This window comes from Ornithodoros turicata, unplaced genomic scaffold (genome assembly GCF_037126465.1).
Source record: "Ornithodoros turicata isolate Travis unplaced genomic scaffold, ASM3712646v1 Chromosome48, whole genome shotgun sequence".
Classification (NCBI taxonomy): domain Eukaryota; kingdom Metazoa; phylum Arthropoda; class Arachnida; order Ixodida; family Argasidae; genus Ornithodoros; species Ornithodoros turicata.
The window spans coordinates 926,392-943,514 of NW_026999378.1; the positions used below are offsets into that span (position 1 = coordinate 926,392).

At 48.6% G+C, this 17,123-nt stretch overlaps 1 protein-coding gene across 1 annotated transcript in view; it reads right to left on the bottom strand.

The window, feature by feature from the left end:
• Window positions 1–17,123, bottom strand: part of LOC135374227 (ATP-binding cassette sub-family A member 7-like) — a 184,035-nt gene that overhangs the window by 72,184 nt on the left and 94,728 nt on the right. The window contains exons 15-18 of the mRNA XM_064607232.1: window positions 12,313–12,347; window positions 9,207–9,642; window positions 9,105–9,122; window positions 1,069–1,487 (exon numbers count right to left, since the gene is read on the bottom strand). Of these exons, the coding sequence (XP_064463302.1) occupies window positions 1,069–1,487; window positions 9,105–9,122; window positions 9,207–9,642; window positions 12,313–12,347 (908 nt within the window). The remainder of the gene's footprint in view (window positions 1–1,068; window positions 1,488–9,104; window positions 9,123–9,206; window positions 9,643–12,312; window positions 12,348–17,123) is intronic.

Here is a 17,123-nt window from a genome sequence, read left to right on the forward strand (position 1 = left end):
CTCCGAAGCCCATATCAACGTAATCAACGTAAAAACCGGAGGAGATATTCGTAGGTTATTTATTGATTACAGGAAACCTTACAGATCCATAATTGCAGTATTACGCAGGGAAAGGACACTCAGGGAATCTATTAGAAAAAGAGATAGTCCGTTGGGAAGTTCAGTAGACGGCCGTCTGTAGCGCATAGGAACGTCCGCCAGTAACTGTCAACGTGATTATCCTTCATTTCCAAAGGCTTACTTACCCTGGGCTCCGATATTCAACTTGTCGTTATCCCATAACGCATCACATAGCGAACTTTCACATAGCGATCGTTATAGTTGGTGCGCTCCAAAGCCGCTTTGACAGGGCCGCGCGCGAGCTCGTGGCGAATCACTCGGCGAAGTGATGCATTTCACCCGTGTTATAGAATAACGTGATAATTTGTAGTTGAATAATAAGTTGAAGATGGGGCCCTTGGGTTCTTGCTTCGGCACGGTCTCTCACGCGGATCTACCAAGGCCATAACGATCGCTATGTGAAAGTTTGATCGGGGCCCTGGTGCCGTACTGGTACAGTGAATTTCGATTTATGAACCTTAAATGGTCTTCAAAAAATAGTTAACGAGTTCTCTCGCCATTTCATTTACTAAACGAATAGTTTATAAAACAGCAGTTTGTATCTCTGTGCGCTGTTTGATCGGTAAAAGACTGTGGTTTATATTCCGCACAAAATATGTTATCATTATGGTCACTGATAATTTCCTCTCTCGTGTGTAGTTTCTTGCCTGTGTGTCTCGTAACTTTCCGAATTCAAATGCTTCCAATTTGTGGTCTTGCGCCGATACTATACAACCCAAGTCAGTCAGTCAGTTTAGTTAGTGTTTTAGATGTTACAGTTAGATGTTTATCCAGAAGGGCAACCAACGCTAACTGTCACACGTGACTGCAGAAATGCAATGCCATAAAATTGAATACTTTGTACTCGTACTAACGCTGCAAAATTTAGAAAACTGATATATTATGCAACGACTGCAAAAGAGCTGACAGGCGATTGATGAACCTTCATACAGGAAATGTGTCACCTACCTTTTGTAACAGCGAACGTGTCGGTGTAAAAGCCGTAAACGATGAACCCTACCAGGAACATGGCAATGAATACAGTACTATCAAAGAGCAGATTAGAGAACCAGTACAGTGTGCTGGAGATGCCACACATGAGCTGCAATGACATGCAGCGGGAATCCCTCTCCATCATAATGCAAGGCACATTCATCGATGCTGCCACAGCTATAGCCCAAGGGAGGAACAGAAGCTTCAAGATGTTGTCATACTTGTCTTCTATGACGAAACAAGGATCCTGGAGGTTCGTTGTTAAGCATTCACGGCCGTGCCAAATGTTCAGCACGATTCGTGCGCTCTCGTCGCTGGTTATAAAGCGCAGTAGTGCCGTGTTCGCTAAAGACAGGGATCTATGCACCTGCGATGTATTCCACCAGGCAACCAATCTGCACAGTAATGTATTACTGCTCTGGTTATTTTGCAGGGGGGATCCTATCGAACACAATCCCAGCAAACAGACCCCAAGGGAGCTAGCCTCGTCAAAATAAACTACCTGCTTACTTTCTGTGTAAGGAGTTTATTCGACGCCGAATAAAGAAGGCGCGAACAATGGGAATGTCATTGGAAATGGCTTTCACGCGCAGCTTTTGATCATACTCATACTCGAGCATTTGATCGTCCAGCCTCGCTGCTGTGTTTTCACGTCACCACGATGACCACGGTACCGCCCATACCGCCCTTAGATTTTCTCGCCGGAAACGGAAGACTACAACGTGAAAGAGAAGATTGGAGAAATGCAGAGGTGAAGTGGTCATGACTTGCTCAGTGGTCAGTGCTCAATTGCTTGATGGCAATATCTAAAAAAAAGACTTCCACGGGGTCAAAATAGGAAAGTAATCTTGTGTAAGGATCGCGTTGTAAACGAGATAGCGAACAGCGAGGTGGCGGAGTTGTAGCAGGCGAGGGAAATGGACGACGAGCGCCGCCATAGACGTTTCATCACGACTCGTATCTCGCGCATGATTTTTCATCGAGCGCGCGTATCATTCTCATTCGTTCAGTTGTGGCCTGGCTGCCACATTAAACCTTTCTTCTCATTCAGCCTTGCCTGCTGGTCCTTCTGTACCATACGGTTTGGTGAACCGCATGCTGCAGCGTACATGGCGCAGCCACCAGCACCTCCAACACCCTCCGCCTCCACGATGCCTCACTGCCATCGTCGATCCAGCACTACACCATGGGGTCACAGTCCTGGCGTATGGTTCCTGCAGGTCGAATGTCAGTACGCCCTCGGGGGCATAACATCACAGCTGATCAAGTTTCGTCATGTGGTGAGCGTACAGCCGCAAGACGTTGCCGTCCAAATGGTCGACATTCTTTCTGCTTCACCCAGAGCCAACCAGTACGACGCTCAAGACCACCATCCGCGAGCGAACCACGGCTTCGGAACGCAAGCGCTCCCAAGAGCTACTGTCTTTCGAAGATCTTGGCGACCGCCGTCCATCTGAGCTATTACGCCACGTGCGGGGGCTACTTGGTGAGCGAGCGCTGTCTTTCGATGTCAGCCTCCTCAAACAACTCTTCCGCCAGCGGTTACCAACAACCGTGCAGATGATCCTTGCGTCTGCGTCGACTCTGCCATGGCAAGGCCTAGGTGATCTTACAGACAAGATCATGGTGTTCCTCATTCGTCCATCTCAGCCACACGAGCCGCACCCCCCGTTGCCTTCAGCTGTTTCCCCCGCGGCGCCTTCACCATCCGCCCAAGTCCAGCTAACTTCTCCTCCCAGGTACTCCAAAGCCCAAATGCGCGAAGATTTTAGCTGTCTCTCCGCCATGGTAGCGTCTGTCCTGTCAGTACGCGCGCCTTCCAACGCAGACCCCGTTTCGCCCAGGCGTCGCCGACGCAATCGTCCGCGCTGCGCGTCCCGCTTCCTCAGTCAACGCTGTTCGCCTCGTCGGCCTCTGCCAGACGAGCCCATCGGCCCTTGCTGATACCACCAGCGGTACGGGTCCGAGGCCCGTCGGTGCACACGACCCTGTGCTTGGACGGAAAACTTGCCCGGGAACCGTAAGCGGCTGCGACTGTCTCCACCACGCCCAGCAGCCGCCTATTCAACGTTGTCGTCCGGCCATCAAAGACTCGCTTCCTCGTTGACACCGGCGCCGGAGTGAGCGTTCTCCCCGCTTCAGAAAGTGACAGGCGTCGCCCAGCCATGCAGCCATCTTACGGCTGTCAACAACACCGGCATTCCCGCTTTCCGACAGCTATCTGCCACCCTCGATCTGGGCCTTCGCAGAACGTTCCCGTGGCTTTTCTCTGTGGCCGCCGTCCGCCACGCTATCCTGGGCGCCGGCCTCTTACACCATTTGAGTTTTTCTGTGGCGGGCGCCCGCAAGCGCCTGGTAGACACGTCCCCCTATCTGTCAGTTCAGGCTATCTCCGTACATTCTGCGACCCCTCTCAGCGTCATCTCTCTGCCCTTCACTCGCCATACGCTGCCGTCCTCAAGGATTTCCCCAGTCTCACACAACCACCAGATTGGTAGCGCCTAGTCGCACAGGATGTCATCCACTATACACAGACCACCGGAGCCCCTGTTTTCACCCGGGCACGTCAGCTAGCTCCGGAAAAGCTCAGGACTGCAAAAGCGGAATTTGAGCATGTGCTTTCCATCGGTGTAGCCAGACCTTCCTCCAGCAATTGTTCCTCTGCTTTACACATGGTGCCCAAAAAGACCGGCGACTGAGTCCGCTGCGGTGATTGCCGTGCATTGAACATTGTTACTGTGCCTGACCGTCACCCCATTCCGCGGTTGCAAGACTTCGCGGTCAACCTCTAGGGCATTACCATATACAGTAAGATCGATCTGATGAAAGCATATCATCAGATCCCCGTCGACCCTATAGACATCAAGAAAACGGCAATTACGACTCAGTTTGGGCTGTACGAGTTTCCGCGAATGCCATCTGGTCTCCGCAACGCAGCTCAAACGTTTTATAGACAGCATCATCAGGGCTCTTGCCTTCGTCTTCGCGTACATGGACGACTTGCTTGTGGCCAGCTCGCCTCCACAAGAGCACGATCATCATCTCAGCCTGCTTTTCTCATGCCTGGCCGCTCACGGCATCGTTGTTAATGCACAAAAGTGCGAATTTGGAGTGTCATCCATCCAAACTGCAAAGACTTTCCCATTCCCGGCACTTCCGTTACCACCTGTTGTGACACATCGACTCCCCAACCTAGGACTTTCCTTCATGTCACGTGTCGCCGGGCTGTCTTTCACGGCTGTCTTCCACGACTTATCGCACCCTGGCATCTAGACAACTCAGAAGCTTGTCGCGGACGGCATCATTTGGCCTTCAATCAACCGAGACGTCCGCGCCTGGGTTCGCTTCTCCCGCCGCTGCCAGCGTGCGAAGGAAGGTCCACCGCCACACCTGAGTCCCCCACACCTTAGTCCCGACGTGCATCTTGATATAGTCGGCCCACTCCCGCCATCTGCTGGCTACCGCTATATCCTAACCGCTGTCGACCGCTTCACACGTTGGCCCAAGGCCACGCCGATGGAAGACTGCACCGCAGAGACCGTCGCCAACACCTTCGTCGCGTCGTGCCGTCCAAGGTCACTACGGACCGGGGCCCACAGTTCGAGAGCCTTTTGTTCAAGGACCTCACCAACCTCCTCAGAACAACTCGCGTCCGAACCACATCATATCACACTGCATCCAACGGCCTCGTAGAGCTCCTTCATGGCCACTTGAAGGCCGCCCTCATTGCTCACAAAGACAGGGTACACTGGGTACACCACCTGCCTTTGGTACACTCTTAGAAATAAACTTCACCACATAGCACGCTCCTATAGCCAACCATCACACGGAATGACAACGTTCTCGCTCCCGATTTGTTGAAAATTGGAGGCGGAGCCTATTCTGTGCCGTGCATAATGGCGCAAAATAGGCTCCGCCTCCCGTTTTCAACAAATCTAGGGCGAGAACGTTGTCATTCGGGATGATGGTTGGCTAGTGGAGCGTGCTATGTGGTGAAGTTCATTTTTAAGAGTGTACTCCTCGGTATCCGTGCGGCCGTCAAGACCGACATCGGGTGCAGTGCGGCTGACCGTATGTACGGCTGTGCTCTACGTCTTCCAGCCGACTTCGTAGTGCCCTCTCCCGATACGCTCCGAGCCGCTGCTACCGCGCTTCCCCCACCCGCCGTTCTCACGTCTCCCAAGACTTGCCATCCGCAACACACGCTTTCCTGCGCATGGACACCGTGCGGAAGTCGCTCACGCCGCCCTACTCCGGTCCTCATCTCGTCCTCGGCTGCCAGGGCAAAAATTTACGCATCTCTATCAACGGCCCAGAAGACGTGTTTGCTGTCGACAGGCTAAAGCCTGCCTAGATGGACCTTGCCACCGTCGCCTCCTATACCGCCGATTTCTCAGACTGGCACCGTTTCTCTCCAACGCATCTTGTCTCCCGGCATCAACCATCCCTTCCCCTTTATGCCCGAAGCCTAGGGAGAGACACGACACGTGGGCCGACAGCTTCAAGCTGCCACTAGCGGGTCGGGTGGGGGGGAGGGGGGCATGTAGCAGCCGACGGAAATGCACGACGAGCCCCGCCATAAACGTTTCATCACGACGCGTATCGCGCGCATGATTTCCCAATGAGCGCGTGCATCATTCTCATTCGTTCAGTTGTGGCCTGCCTGCCACATTAAACCTTTCTTCTCATTCAGCCTTGCATGCTGGTTCTTCTGAACCCTACAGAGTGGCGCAAAACAATCACTATTCCCCGTGCAGTTTTTTGTAATTTCTTGTTTACGCGCAACGCCTGTGCAACGCCATTTGTTATTAAGTGAAACTGATTTCGTTGTCTTCCCCTTGCATTCGTATTTTTCAGTGTCCGCAACCCAGACAGCGCCCCCCCCCCCCCTCCCCTTGAAATGAGTCGTGTGAGGAAACCGCACGAAACGACCATTACATTATTCGTAATTCTGTCCATGTAAGGGACATACTCTTACTAGTCTATGAGACGTCATCGCTTGAATCGTCGATGTGACGAAACACGCTGCATCGGAGAGCGGTGCACTACGTATGAAGAAGGTAGGAGAAGGTAGGTAGAAGGTAGGTAAGAAAACGTATTTGAAGGCAAAAACAACTCGTAGTCCGAGGCCTGTACGCCATACCCATAGTTACCGCCGTCCCCGTACAAAGTAATTGACCTCTTTTCGGTGCTTACTTTTCAGCGCCAAAAAGTAAGATACTACGTCACTACCTACGTCAAAGTGACGTATGTCTAAACATGAGCCCGTGAGCTAGGGAAAATTTGGGACACCGAAACAACACCGACACAAAAAAAAAAGGGACACCGAGGGGACAGCTTCAGCGAGCAATGTTTGTCGTAGCGCGGTATTGGGTGTGGCGCCACTTTTTGACCGCAAAAAAGACAGCCCGCAACCACACATGTCCCGCCAAAATTGTCAGAACTTCCGTTTATGAGAGATATTCAATAGCAACTATAATATCAGGACGTTTAAACCGAGGTACTATTCCTTCTCCTTCTTTCCCATACAACCTATTTAAATCCGGTACACAGCGCCACTGTAGATCACAAGCTGTGATGCTCCACACGCTGTGTATGCGCTGCGAATAAATGTCCTGAGAAATGGGCTGATCGTTCAGCCAGACTTGTCGCTGTGGTTCAGCCAGGGGCGGATCCAGACCCTCGGTTTGGGGGGGAGGGGGGTTTCTTTGTCAGAGCGCGTAGTGCGGGAGGAGAAAGAGGGAAATTCAATGTACTAGGGGCGTTCAAGTCAAACCGGGACTTTTCATTTTTCGCAAAAGTAAAATGAACTTACAGGCGAGAAATTAGTTTTATTTTTCAACATAATCTCCAGCTGCACCAATGCACTTGTCCCAGCGTTTCACGAGGGCTTGGATGCCAGCAGCGCAGAAATCCTTACCGACGCGTAGCAGCCGTGATCGGACCGCATTCTTGATCTCGTCGTCGCAGCTGAAGTGGCGGCCCCCAAGGAACGCCTTCAGTGGCCCAAAGAGATGGAAATCGCTGGGGGCGAGGTCTGGACTGTCAGGGGGATGTGGCACCAACTCCCAGCAAAGTTCCTCTAAGGTGCGTGTCGTGAGATGCGCGGTATGCGGGCGTGCATTGTCCTGTAGGAGGAGGACTCCTTTGGAGATGAGGCACGGCTTTCCCAAACTGGAGGTGTCCATGAATAGTAGTGTTCAACGTTCCCACAGAAAGGACAGTCTTTCGAGCTAGTTCGAGACATGTTATCCGTCGGTCCTTGAGGATCAGGCGCTGCACAAGTTGGATGTTCTCAGGAACTCTGACAATGGGCTCTGAGCCGCCCCGGCCGGGATCGTCCTCCACTGATCTACGGCCGTCTCGGAACCGTTTCCACCACTCAAACGCTTTGCTGCGGCTAAGTGTATCGTAGCCATACGTCTTCTGTGAATATCAGATGACTTGACGCCTTCATTCACGAGAAACTTCATGACAATTCGCTGTTCGATGTGCGCGCTCACCTCGTTGCCGGCCATCTTGTCTAGAACGTGTCTCCTGTTTTGCACAAACTTTGGACCACTACGTGGTGAACGCGGATGCCTGTCGCGTGTGAAAATGATGAAAAAAAAAGTAGCGCGAACCATTTGTACACTCAGGAGACAGAAAGTCCCGGTTTGACTTGATCGCCCCTCGTATAAACTGACGTTTGGGGGGGGGGGCGGAATTGCCCCCCTTGCATCCGCCACTGGGTTCAGCCCAGCAGCTCGTGACGTGTAAAGTAAGCAGGTAGCTTACATTGACGAGAATAGCTCCCCAGGCGTCGTCACAAAGCACGTATGCAAAAAAGGTCACGGTAAAGTTCACGATAGCGTAACCAGAGTTCGGAACGAATCAACGTGGGCCCCCAAAGTCACCAGTCTTTCGTGTCAACGCGAATACAGACTATTTTGTAGTTTAGTGGATGGTAAAAACGCGAACTAGGCAGCCGTTTCGACATACCCTTCCGTGAATCGCGTCAACTAGGAACCTTGGAGGGCGGTGCGCCGCGTGGGCGACCTCCCTGCTCGAGCTCGTCTTGTGGGAGTCAGCCCCCTTCCGTCGCTCCTTGCTGAGCTCGGACATACTGCCTTAGTGCCCATCTCTCTTATCATACTTTTTTTTCCATATTTTGCATGTTCATCAGCATCAGTTTTGATACTCATGGAAGTACTTTCTCTTTTTCCGTGAGCAAAAGTCGGGAGTAGTTAGAGAAGTTACCCTCGGTAGCGCCCGGGAATGAACCAGGGGGATCAACAACAATTTGCGGCGGAACAGATGAGCGAGAGAGTTAATTGGAACATAGCTCCACGTAAGAAATATGTCGAAGAGGGCATCATGCTTGAGGTTGACGAAGGAATGACACAGACCACAGACACTACAGAAAGAGGAATGTCTGTTGTGTCGTGTGTATGTCGTCTTTCTAGTTTGTGTCTTCAAGTTCAAGGGTGCTTTCCTCTCCGTACTCGCACAAGCTAGTCTGTCCTCTTCTACTGTGTTCATCACGAAATATGTAACCAATTAATTAACTACTACTCGATTAACTACATCAATTAATTGCTAAAAAAGAGAATCACGAAGTGTCGACGCAGGTTTTCTGGAAAGCTTTTCACTGAAGGTCCCGATCGCTAATCAGAGCTTGCAAAGCGTGTGAGGTAATATTTAAAAAAAGCTCCCATACTGGGTTAGCCAATATTACGCCGTGTTGCATATCAGTTCTTGATCGATATATCGTATACGGCCACTGGGCAGAGAGCTTTTCAATAGCCCCACCTGTTTGCGAATTAGTCAGTCAGGGGATGTTCGTGAAATACTCAGTATAACACGGAATGCACGAAACCGTTTGTCGAACCAATCAAAATAGAGAGAGATATTTTTAGATATTTTTACTGAAACAATACAAAGTTCCACCTACGTCGTGCAACCGCTGAGCACGCATTCCGACTTTAGTATATCGCCCACTCGTATATTATGCTTTAATGTGCGAAACTTACCTGTATGGATCGCTATCGCTGCAAGGAGAAACCGCTTGTATAGTCGTCATATGAAGCACACTAGTGAGTGCAACTTCCGCAAAATATGCAGAGGGTCCTTACTTTGGGTGTCTCACCATGCTCCCTCCAAACACATAAGGCAGTTGACGGTCGGATCGCGCTAGTTCTGCCAGAATTGTGTCTTCGTCGTCAAATACGCGAAGGTTAATGGAAGCCTCTTTCAAAACAGGAGCGTAGTATGCTGTTGCGAACTCTTCTCTTTCTGGGAGATAATGCAGGAAAGAGTCTCCAGTGGGGGAGAAGTCAACTGGCTCGCTGTACGTTGTACTACTATTACGTGAAGCTGCAATGTTCTCGTACATGTTGTGATCGTATGCCGCTACAATACGAGTGAGGATAATGACCATAGCGAAGCTGAGCACCACGATTAGCCAGTTCTGAGACAGAAGAGATGAGCGCTTCAGCAACAGAGCTCGAAGTTGCAGTGAAGGAGGACAACTACCACGACTAGGAATGCTGACGCGCTCCAGGTCATCATCTGAAAATGCAGAACATTCAGATAGCAATCGTAGCATGAATGAAGTATGAAGATTCAGATCTGGCTATAAATAGCGCAGTTTTCCAATCGGCTATACAGGGTGTCTTTTTTATTTACTATATTTTTCTTAATAATGAAGCTGCGAGAGCAGCAAACATGTCATTTTTACAGGCGGGTTATGCGGCCGGGCGGACGTTATTCTGACTCCATCAGAATTCGAAGAAACTGACCAGTCAGAAAGTTAAACTTCGCAAAGAGGTGAAAAGACTGTGCTTATTTCACCCATAATAGATAGCAGAAAAGAACGTCCGAACAGTATGCTCGAACATGGAGTAAAAGCGCGTGAGCTCAGAAGACAAAGCTGAATGCATGATTGATGTGGTGGCTCCACCAAATCTACCAAATACTAAAAGTTAAATACAACAAACAATGCGCGAACAAGACAGAACAGACGTCATATGTCGGAAAGCGTTTGTGACTACTAGACGACTAGTGGAAACTCATCTGAGACTCATCATTGAGATTTAGATGTTTCTGTGAAATGTGAGGTATCAGAATTGGAGCCATTCATTATTAAAATCCATGTTTAGCACCCTGAGGAGTGTACGTACTTTGATATATATGCATATAATGGAAAAAATAGCAGGAGCTCTTTGGCTGCACGTCACAGAACTCTCATAATAACTAGAAACCAAGACAGCGAAGGGGGGCATCTCAACATGGGAGCTGCCATGATCGATACGATAGGCCTAGCTTTGGCACGAACGGTTTCTCCTACGAGTTCCGTGCGCCGTTCTTTCATGTCGCAGCACAAGATTTAAACCGCACGGTACTCATTCCTTAAGGCGGCCAAGCGCACTGGTGATGGGAGACAAAACAATCCATTTCGCACACGGTATGACACCGGAGCCCAGCGGAAGCGGAAGCGACTTCAATTGGATTGGATGTCATTGCGCCGAAGGCACCTGGTCTTCGCACGTGAAAAGGATGTGGCAAATCCGGTTGAATCCAGAATCTCGATCATGGCGCCTACATGACTTAGACATTGCGAGAGGGTCTTGCCTCTGTACAACTCGTTTGCTCTCCCCCATCACTCTCTCTCCCAGCTTCTCTTCTAGCCTCTTTCCTTATTATTTCTATGGCTGCACGTATAGCATGTTTTTAAGTCAGACGTCGAATTTTCAGTACTGGACAGCTGTTTAGGCCGTATTGGGTCATCGTCAGCAGTACGCAGGTAGGCACCGTTTGACCGGATGACGCCAGAAGGTCCATGTATATATATACGGAAAAAAGGCACCAGGGACTGAAGTAGGGAGTGGGGGAAAGAGTCTGGGGAAGTCTAGGTTTCGGCGGAGGCTCCGCCTTCCTCCCTGTCTATATACGACATCCTGGTCGTTCGAACCTCCATTTTGTAGCGTATATATATATATATATATATACACACACGAGGGCGAATCAGAAGGTCTTTGCTCCTATTCTTTAAAGCCAAATTACGGCTGTAAATGGGAAGTCAACATATTCATTCCCAGCGGTGGACCTTTCTTGGACCGGCCAGGCCTTATCTGCCGGTAGCTCCGCGGCACGGCGCTGATGTTAGTTGTTGAAGATGGCGGTTGTGCTTGACATGTCCACGGCGTACGAGCAACGAAGTGTGATTCGTTTTCTATGGAGGAAGGGACGAATGCCCATCGAAATCCACAGGGAAATGCAGCTCTCTTATGGAAAAAGGTGTCTCGCTTTGAGAAGTGTGAGGTGGTGGTGTTGTGAGTTTGCAAAAGGCCGTGAAGAGGTGCATGACAATGAGTGTCCGGGCAGGCCGCTTGCGTCACTGACTGAAGACAACGTTACCTCGTGGATGCAATGGTGCAAGCGGATCGGCGTGTGCACCAGAGTTATTGCTTCACACTGTCACGTCTGCGGGCTGCCATCAGGTGAAAACGCCCAGGGATTCTCGATGTGGACAACGCGGTTGTCCTCCACGACAATGCGAGGCCACATGTGGAAATCATAACCGCCCACAAGCTCCTGTCATTTCACTGGGAGATTCTGGACCACCCACCATACAGTCCGGACCTCGCCCCTAGTGATTTACACGTTTTCGGTCCGCTGCAGAAGTTCCTGGCAGGACAGCGATTCACGTGCAACGATGAAGACAGGAGTCCGACGGTGGTTCCGCAGTCAGCCGGACGAATTCTACATCAGGGGCATCGCAAGTTTAGCGCTGCGATCGGACAAATGTCTGGAGCGATGTGAGGACTATGTGGTAAAATAGTGTAAGGTACATAGAATAGTACGCATATTTGTAATTACCTGTATGTACATTATTTGGGCTGACAAAAAATAGGGGCAAATACTTTATCATTCGCACCCGTATATTGCAAAAGACACCTCAATTTTGAACGACTAGTTCAGACGCGGGAGGGGTGACGCACAAAGAAACTAAAAAAAGAAAAAGGTGACTGACATGACGCTACTGACTGGCAGTCAGGGGAAGAAGCTTTCCTGACCAGCGAGATTGCTTAGCAACGGGATTGCGCCAGAATGTTCCATTGTCTCTTGTCGTTTTTTCAGTCCTTCCACGGTACTTTAAAAACTCTGCACGGCCCATGTAATGCTCAACCGCAGTTATCCGTGCAGCTACAATATTGCAAAGAACACAGAACCACTCACCGGTGGCGCCTTCAATTACGTCACCAGAGCCGACACTGCAAGAGAGGCGGCAACACGTTAACCACTATAATACCTCCTTTTTGTTAACACTACGGCTTCCACATTTTGATTCCGGAAGCCGACGTAGGTTCTCAAGTGTGCGTGTGAGGTCGCCCGTGTGATCATATTTCACTGTATATTCACCTCGCAGGAACGATTTTTACAGTTGGTTCTAACACCACAAAATGTACGACAAATACCTCTTTTTAGATCCCTGTTCTGTGTATTTCCTTTTTTTTAAATTACTAGGCAGTTGAAGCATTGCATGATAGACTACAACAGAACTCGGGAAACTTGAAGCGGTTCTTGTACGAAACGTCGTCCAATGCAGTTTCGACGACCATTACTACACTTTTCTTGCGACAACATCACGCCTGTGGTAGTGTATGTCAGCAGGGACTAAAATGATTGTAGTTACCAATCTAAACGCTTCGAAGCTGACAGCCCATCTGAAGCCCACGTGATACTTTTTCAGTACCAAGTGCATTTTTATCTTCCCTGTAGCATTGTATTGAATCTGCTTTCCTTGTGTGGATCCGGCCTCTCCTTTTGGCGAAGAACACGATTGTGGTCGAGTGTGTCCCGTCCGTTACACGACCACCTCCTTAATCGAACGCACTCTCCCAGTCCAGTGCATGTGCCGCCCACCTCCCTGACGACGCTCTGCTGTAAACCGGACGCCGTGCTTCCAAACCGCCTGCTTGGCACCTGTTTTGCACTCTGTCCCTCCGAGCAAGTGTCGCGTTTCCGACACGGGACGTCGCTTGCCTGCGGCAGATAGGGACGAGCACGTCCGTTGCGAGCGCTTTGCGTAAATAGTTAGTTAGATGTAATCATCGCGTAAATCGTTTTGATATACCGAGCTTTCTACACGGCGTTCGCGAGGGCTTGCAACAACGATGTTCGTCGGTCGTTCCAGTCATGCACGACAAAAACATAAATATACCGAACGTCGTTAATACGACACTGGTTAAACTAACAAGCTCATTTTATGGCCCCTTTGCTCGGGAACCATTCGCTCCCGATGTAAACCCTCCTCGCTAATATCGCAATTTGCTTATCCCACAACGACAAATATTTTCTTGCACAAATAGGTCAAGAACATGCAGGTTCTACGGTGGATACTATGGCCGCTGGCGGTTGAACAGTGGTCCTCATAACCTGCAAGTCACCCGTGGTTACTGACGAGGACGCATGTTCAATCTGCACGCCACGTTTCAAGATAGCTCACGACACCGACTAACGTTATTATAGGCGAAGTGAACTTAGTCTATAATTGTACGGGAGTGGTAGACCGGCTATGCCTTCAACCGAGTGCAAGCTGACCGCTGGAAATAAGGGAAGAGTATGCGTCAGACTTCAGGAAAAATTCGTTCTGCCCACCAAGCTTCTATCATCTGCAGCTTCTATAGTCCCCTAGATTGCAGTTATTCCCTACTTTAGTTCCCCAACCCCGACATTTAGTCCCTACACAGTAAATTGAAAAACACCCTTTCTGGGTAAAAAAAGGTGTTTTTAAGCAAATACACCACATTTTATTCCACAAAGATAACCAAAGGCCGCAAAAATGGTGCTAAAAAAGGTGTATGAGAAAATACACTCTTTATGACACCAAGTGCTGTATCAAAAAGGGTGTTTTTATGCGTTTACACCTGTCTTTACACCCTTCAAGTAACACTGGTGTCGAAAAAGGTGTTTACGTTATATACACCCTTTCTACACTGGTGTTGAAAACGGTGTTTTCATTCGTGAGAGAAAAATTACATTGGCTCGACAGCTCCGCTCATTAGGTAATCACATTATAGACGATAGCTTGAGTTGAAAACACAATATTTGATAGGGAGGGATGTCAGGAAGCTCGCGGATATCTTGACTCGTTACAGGCGTACGTGTTAATTGCAAAGACACATGTTCGTCACCGTTACAGACGAGTTTTACCGCACTAAGCTTAGCGAATATACTCCAACGAACTGCATTTCAGTATATGATCAATCTGGTACGCCAATTTAGGCTACCGAGAGTGCTCGGGCTCATTACAGGCATCGTCTGAAGATGGCAGCATCGTAACGCCGCTCATTTCACGAGCACGGACGGCGTTACGATGTTGCGATCTTCACCTCTTGCCTTACATCTGTCTAACTGTTTTGTTTTCATTTTATTTGAATTGTTCTTTTTTTTTTTGCTCACTCAGTGTTGCTAGGACGATGAGGGTTGCCAGTGACGCACTGCGCTCCAGTTTAGGTTCTGCTGTGGAACCACGGCTGGAACTGTGCCGTCGCTAGGGTGGTTGTTGCCATACAAGCAAAAACGTCGGACTGCATGGCTCGGCATGCTGCCGCGGGAGCTTACACCCTTTCGAAAGGGTGTAAGGGTGTTAAACACCCTCCTAAAAGGGTGTTTAAACAGGTGTTTTTTGCACAATACACCTTTTTGAAAGGGTGTTACAGTTGATGCGGTGTAAAAAAGGGTGCCAGCCATAGGACAAAAAGGTGTAAGCAGTTTATACCCAAAAGGGTGTTTTTGAATTTACTGTGTAGGACAGCAAATTGTCACTGAATTTCGTAAATGGTCGTCCGAATGCCACAGTCTACGTAAATAAGTGCTCTTGGTCAATTTGATGGCATAACGCTGTATAACTCAGCCAACTTAGAAATTTTCTACCCACACAGAGTATACGGAACAGTTAACGCTTCTTTCTTCGCAAATTATGCCCTGTGTATGTCGCAAGATTTTATATCACTCGATATATCATGGTTGACGGTTTCATGCAAAGTATTTTCATGCGTGGACACGAATTATGTACCTGGGACTCTTAGAATAGAGCGTGAAATGCAGTCTCCACTCTGACATTCATTTACTCCCGTGCATTTTCTCCCGAAAGGGACTATTTCTTGTGGCAATGCATTTAGTCGCAAATATTATTAAAATTACTTTTACTTTTTTTGTAGGGACAGAGGGAATTTTCTTTAGATATCAGAATATCTGCTTTGTCCACGGCGCTTAAAGATTTATAGGAGGGGCTAAAACTTCCTGTTGTCGGCGCTATTCCTGCAAGGCCAGAAAAGAACGTCTCTTCGGAGAAGGCAGTGCTAACATGGTTCAGTGACATGAGGGCAAGAGGAGCCAACGTCGACGGTGACGTGCTTATAAAGATAAATAAAGATCTATGGTAAGTTATTGCTTTTTAGGCTATGAAAATAGGCCCGTCAAAAACAGAGCAACATGCTGAATGTGTTTGCTATTGAACATGCTATAATACCAATGTAACTCAAATGTAACTAAGCATGCACTTTTGTATGGACTAATAATTGGTGATTTTACGTCGCGAGACAACTGTGATCATAAGCGACGCCTCAGCGTCTTCTAAGATGCGCGATGAACAAAATAAAGAAAATATTGAACGGATTTTTTTTTTCTGTCCAGGGCTACGAAATATGTTCGCATTTAGCGGGGACACCCTGTATGTAAGAAACGGCATCTAGTGTAACTCCTTATTACAGCAAAAACGAGCTTTCTGCAGATGCAGCACAATCGATTACCCCGCGTTCAAAGGGTGCATCGACGATGAGAATTCCAAGCTTAATTTAAATGAGAAAATCCTTGCTGCAGCGCATTGGCCCAATGGGAAACTAGACCGGCCTGTAATGGGTGTGATTGAGCGTTGTTTCACTTCATCCCCATTTACATTTACAGTGATTTCTCACTGAAGCCCACTAAATTCACGTTATTTTCGATATCGTATTTATCAAAAATTGTCCAAAATTGGGAAATTTTGGTCACTTTCAATAAGAATTGTGAATGCGATATCACCTTAAACCGAATGAGATTTCTGTGCCATTTTGAATTGAACTATTTCCAGTAGGGCACAGCAGTAACGTGACCTGTTCCGCGATGAAAAGCGTGTGAACGCAAGCTTAAAGCCCCACAGATTTTTCTCTTCAGGAGGTAAGGAAGATTTGATTGGCTTGAAATTGGGAGAGGATGATCAGTGACGGAACCAAAATAACAAGAAAATGAGCTCGCTGTTCCAGCCTGCCTACGGTCTCGCGTCCGCGCTTATCACAGTCTGCTAATCTATCGCGGAATGATAGAGCAGAGTCGTCGTCTGAAAATATAAAAATGTGGAAGCGACGTGCTCGAACGACTGAAAGCATTTCGATTTAGGAAATGTCCTGAACGAGAAAGAGAGACACTGGATGAGACACCTGAGCAAGAAAATAAATGCATTGTAAGGGGATCTGTGGGTTCATTTACAGTGTCCCTTGAGCATTCCCTATGATGGCTATAATAATGAAGCTCCTGATGACGCTAATCCCAACAGGTATGCTATTTCCCGTGAATTTCTGTAACCACACGATGACTCTTTCGGACCGTAAAGTGAAGTGAAGGTGTAGATCTTCCAACACGGGACGCCAAGCGCCTGTGTTGACAAGGAAGTTGAGGATCCCAAGGTGCCCGCGACAAGAAGAAAAGGACACCCAAGGACAAGAAGACCCTTCCTTAGCCATCATCTCTGCGTTGAACATTTTTTACTCGTGCTGCTTGTGTCACGTACTTGCTGTCCCCGACTTCAGTGATTCCGAGGTAACAAATTCATGAGAAATACGATATTTATCGAGATAAACCAGGGATTCAGTTTAGCCATCACGAGGAATGCTCAAGGGCGCACTTTAAGTGAGCCCAAGAGTCACGTTACCCAAAACATTTATTATATCGCTCAAGTGTGTCATCCAGTGTGGATCAATCATCTCATTTTTCGAGCATGTTCCACT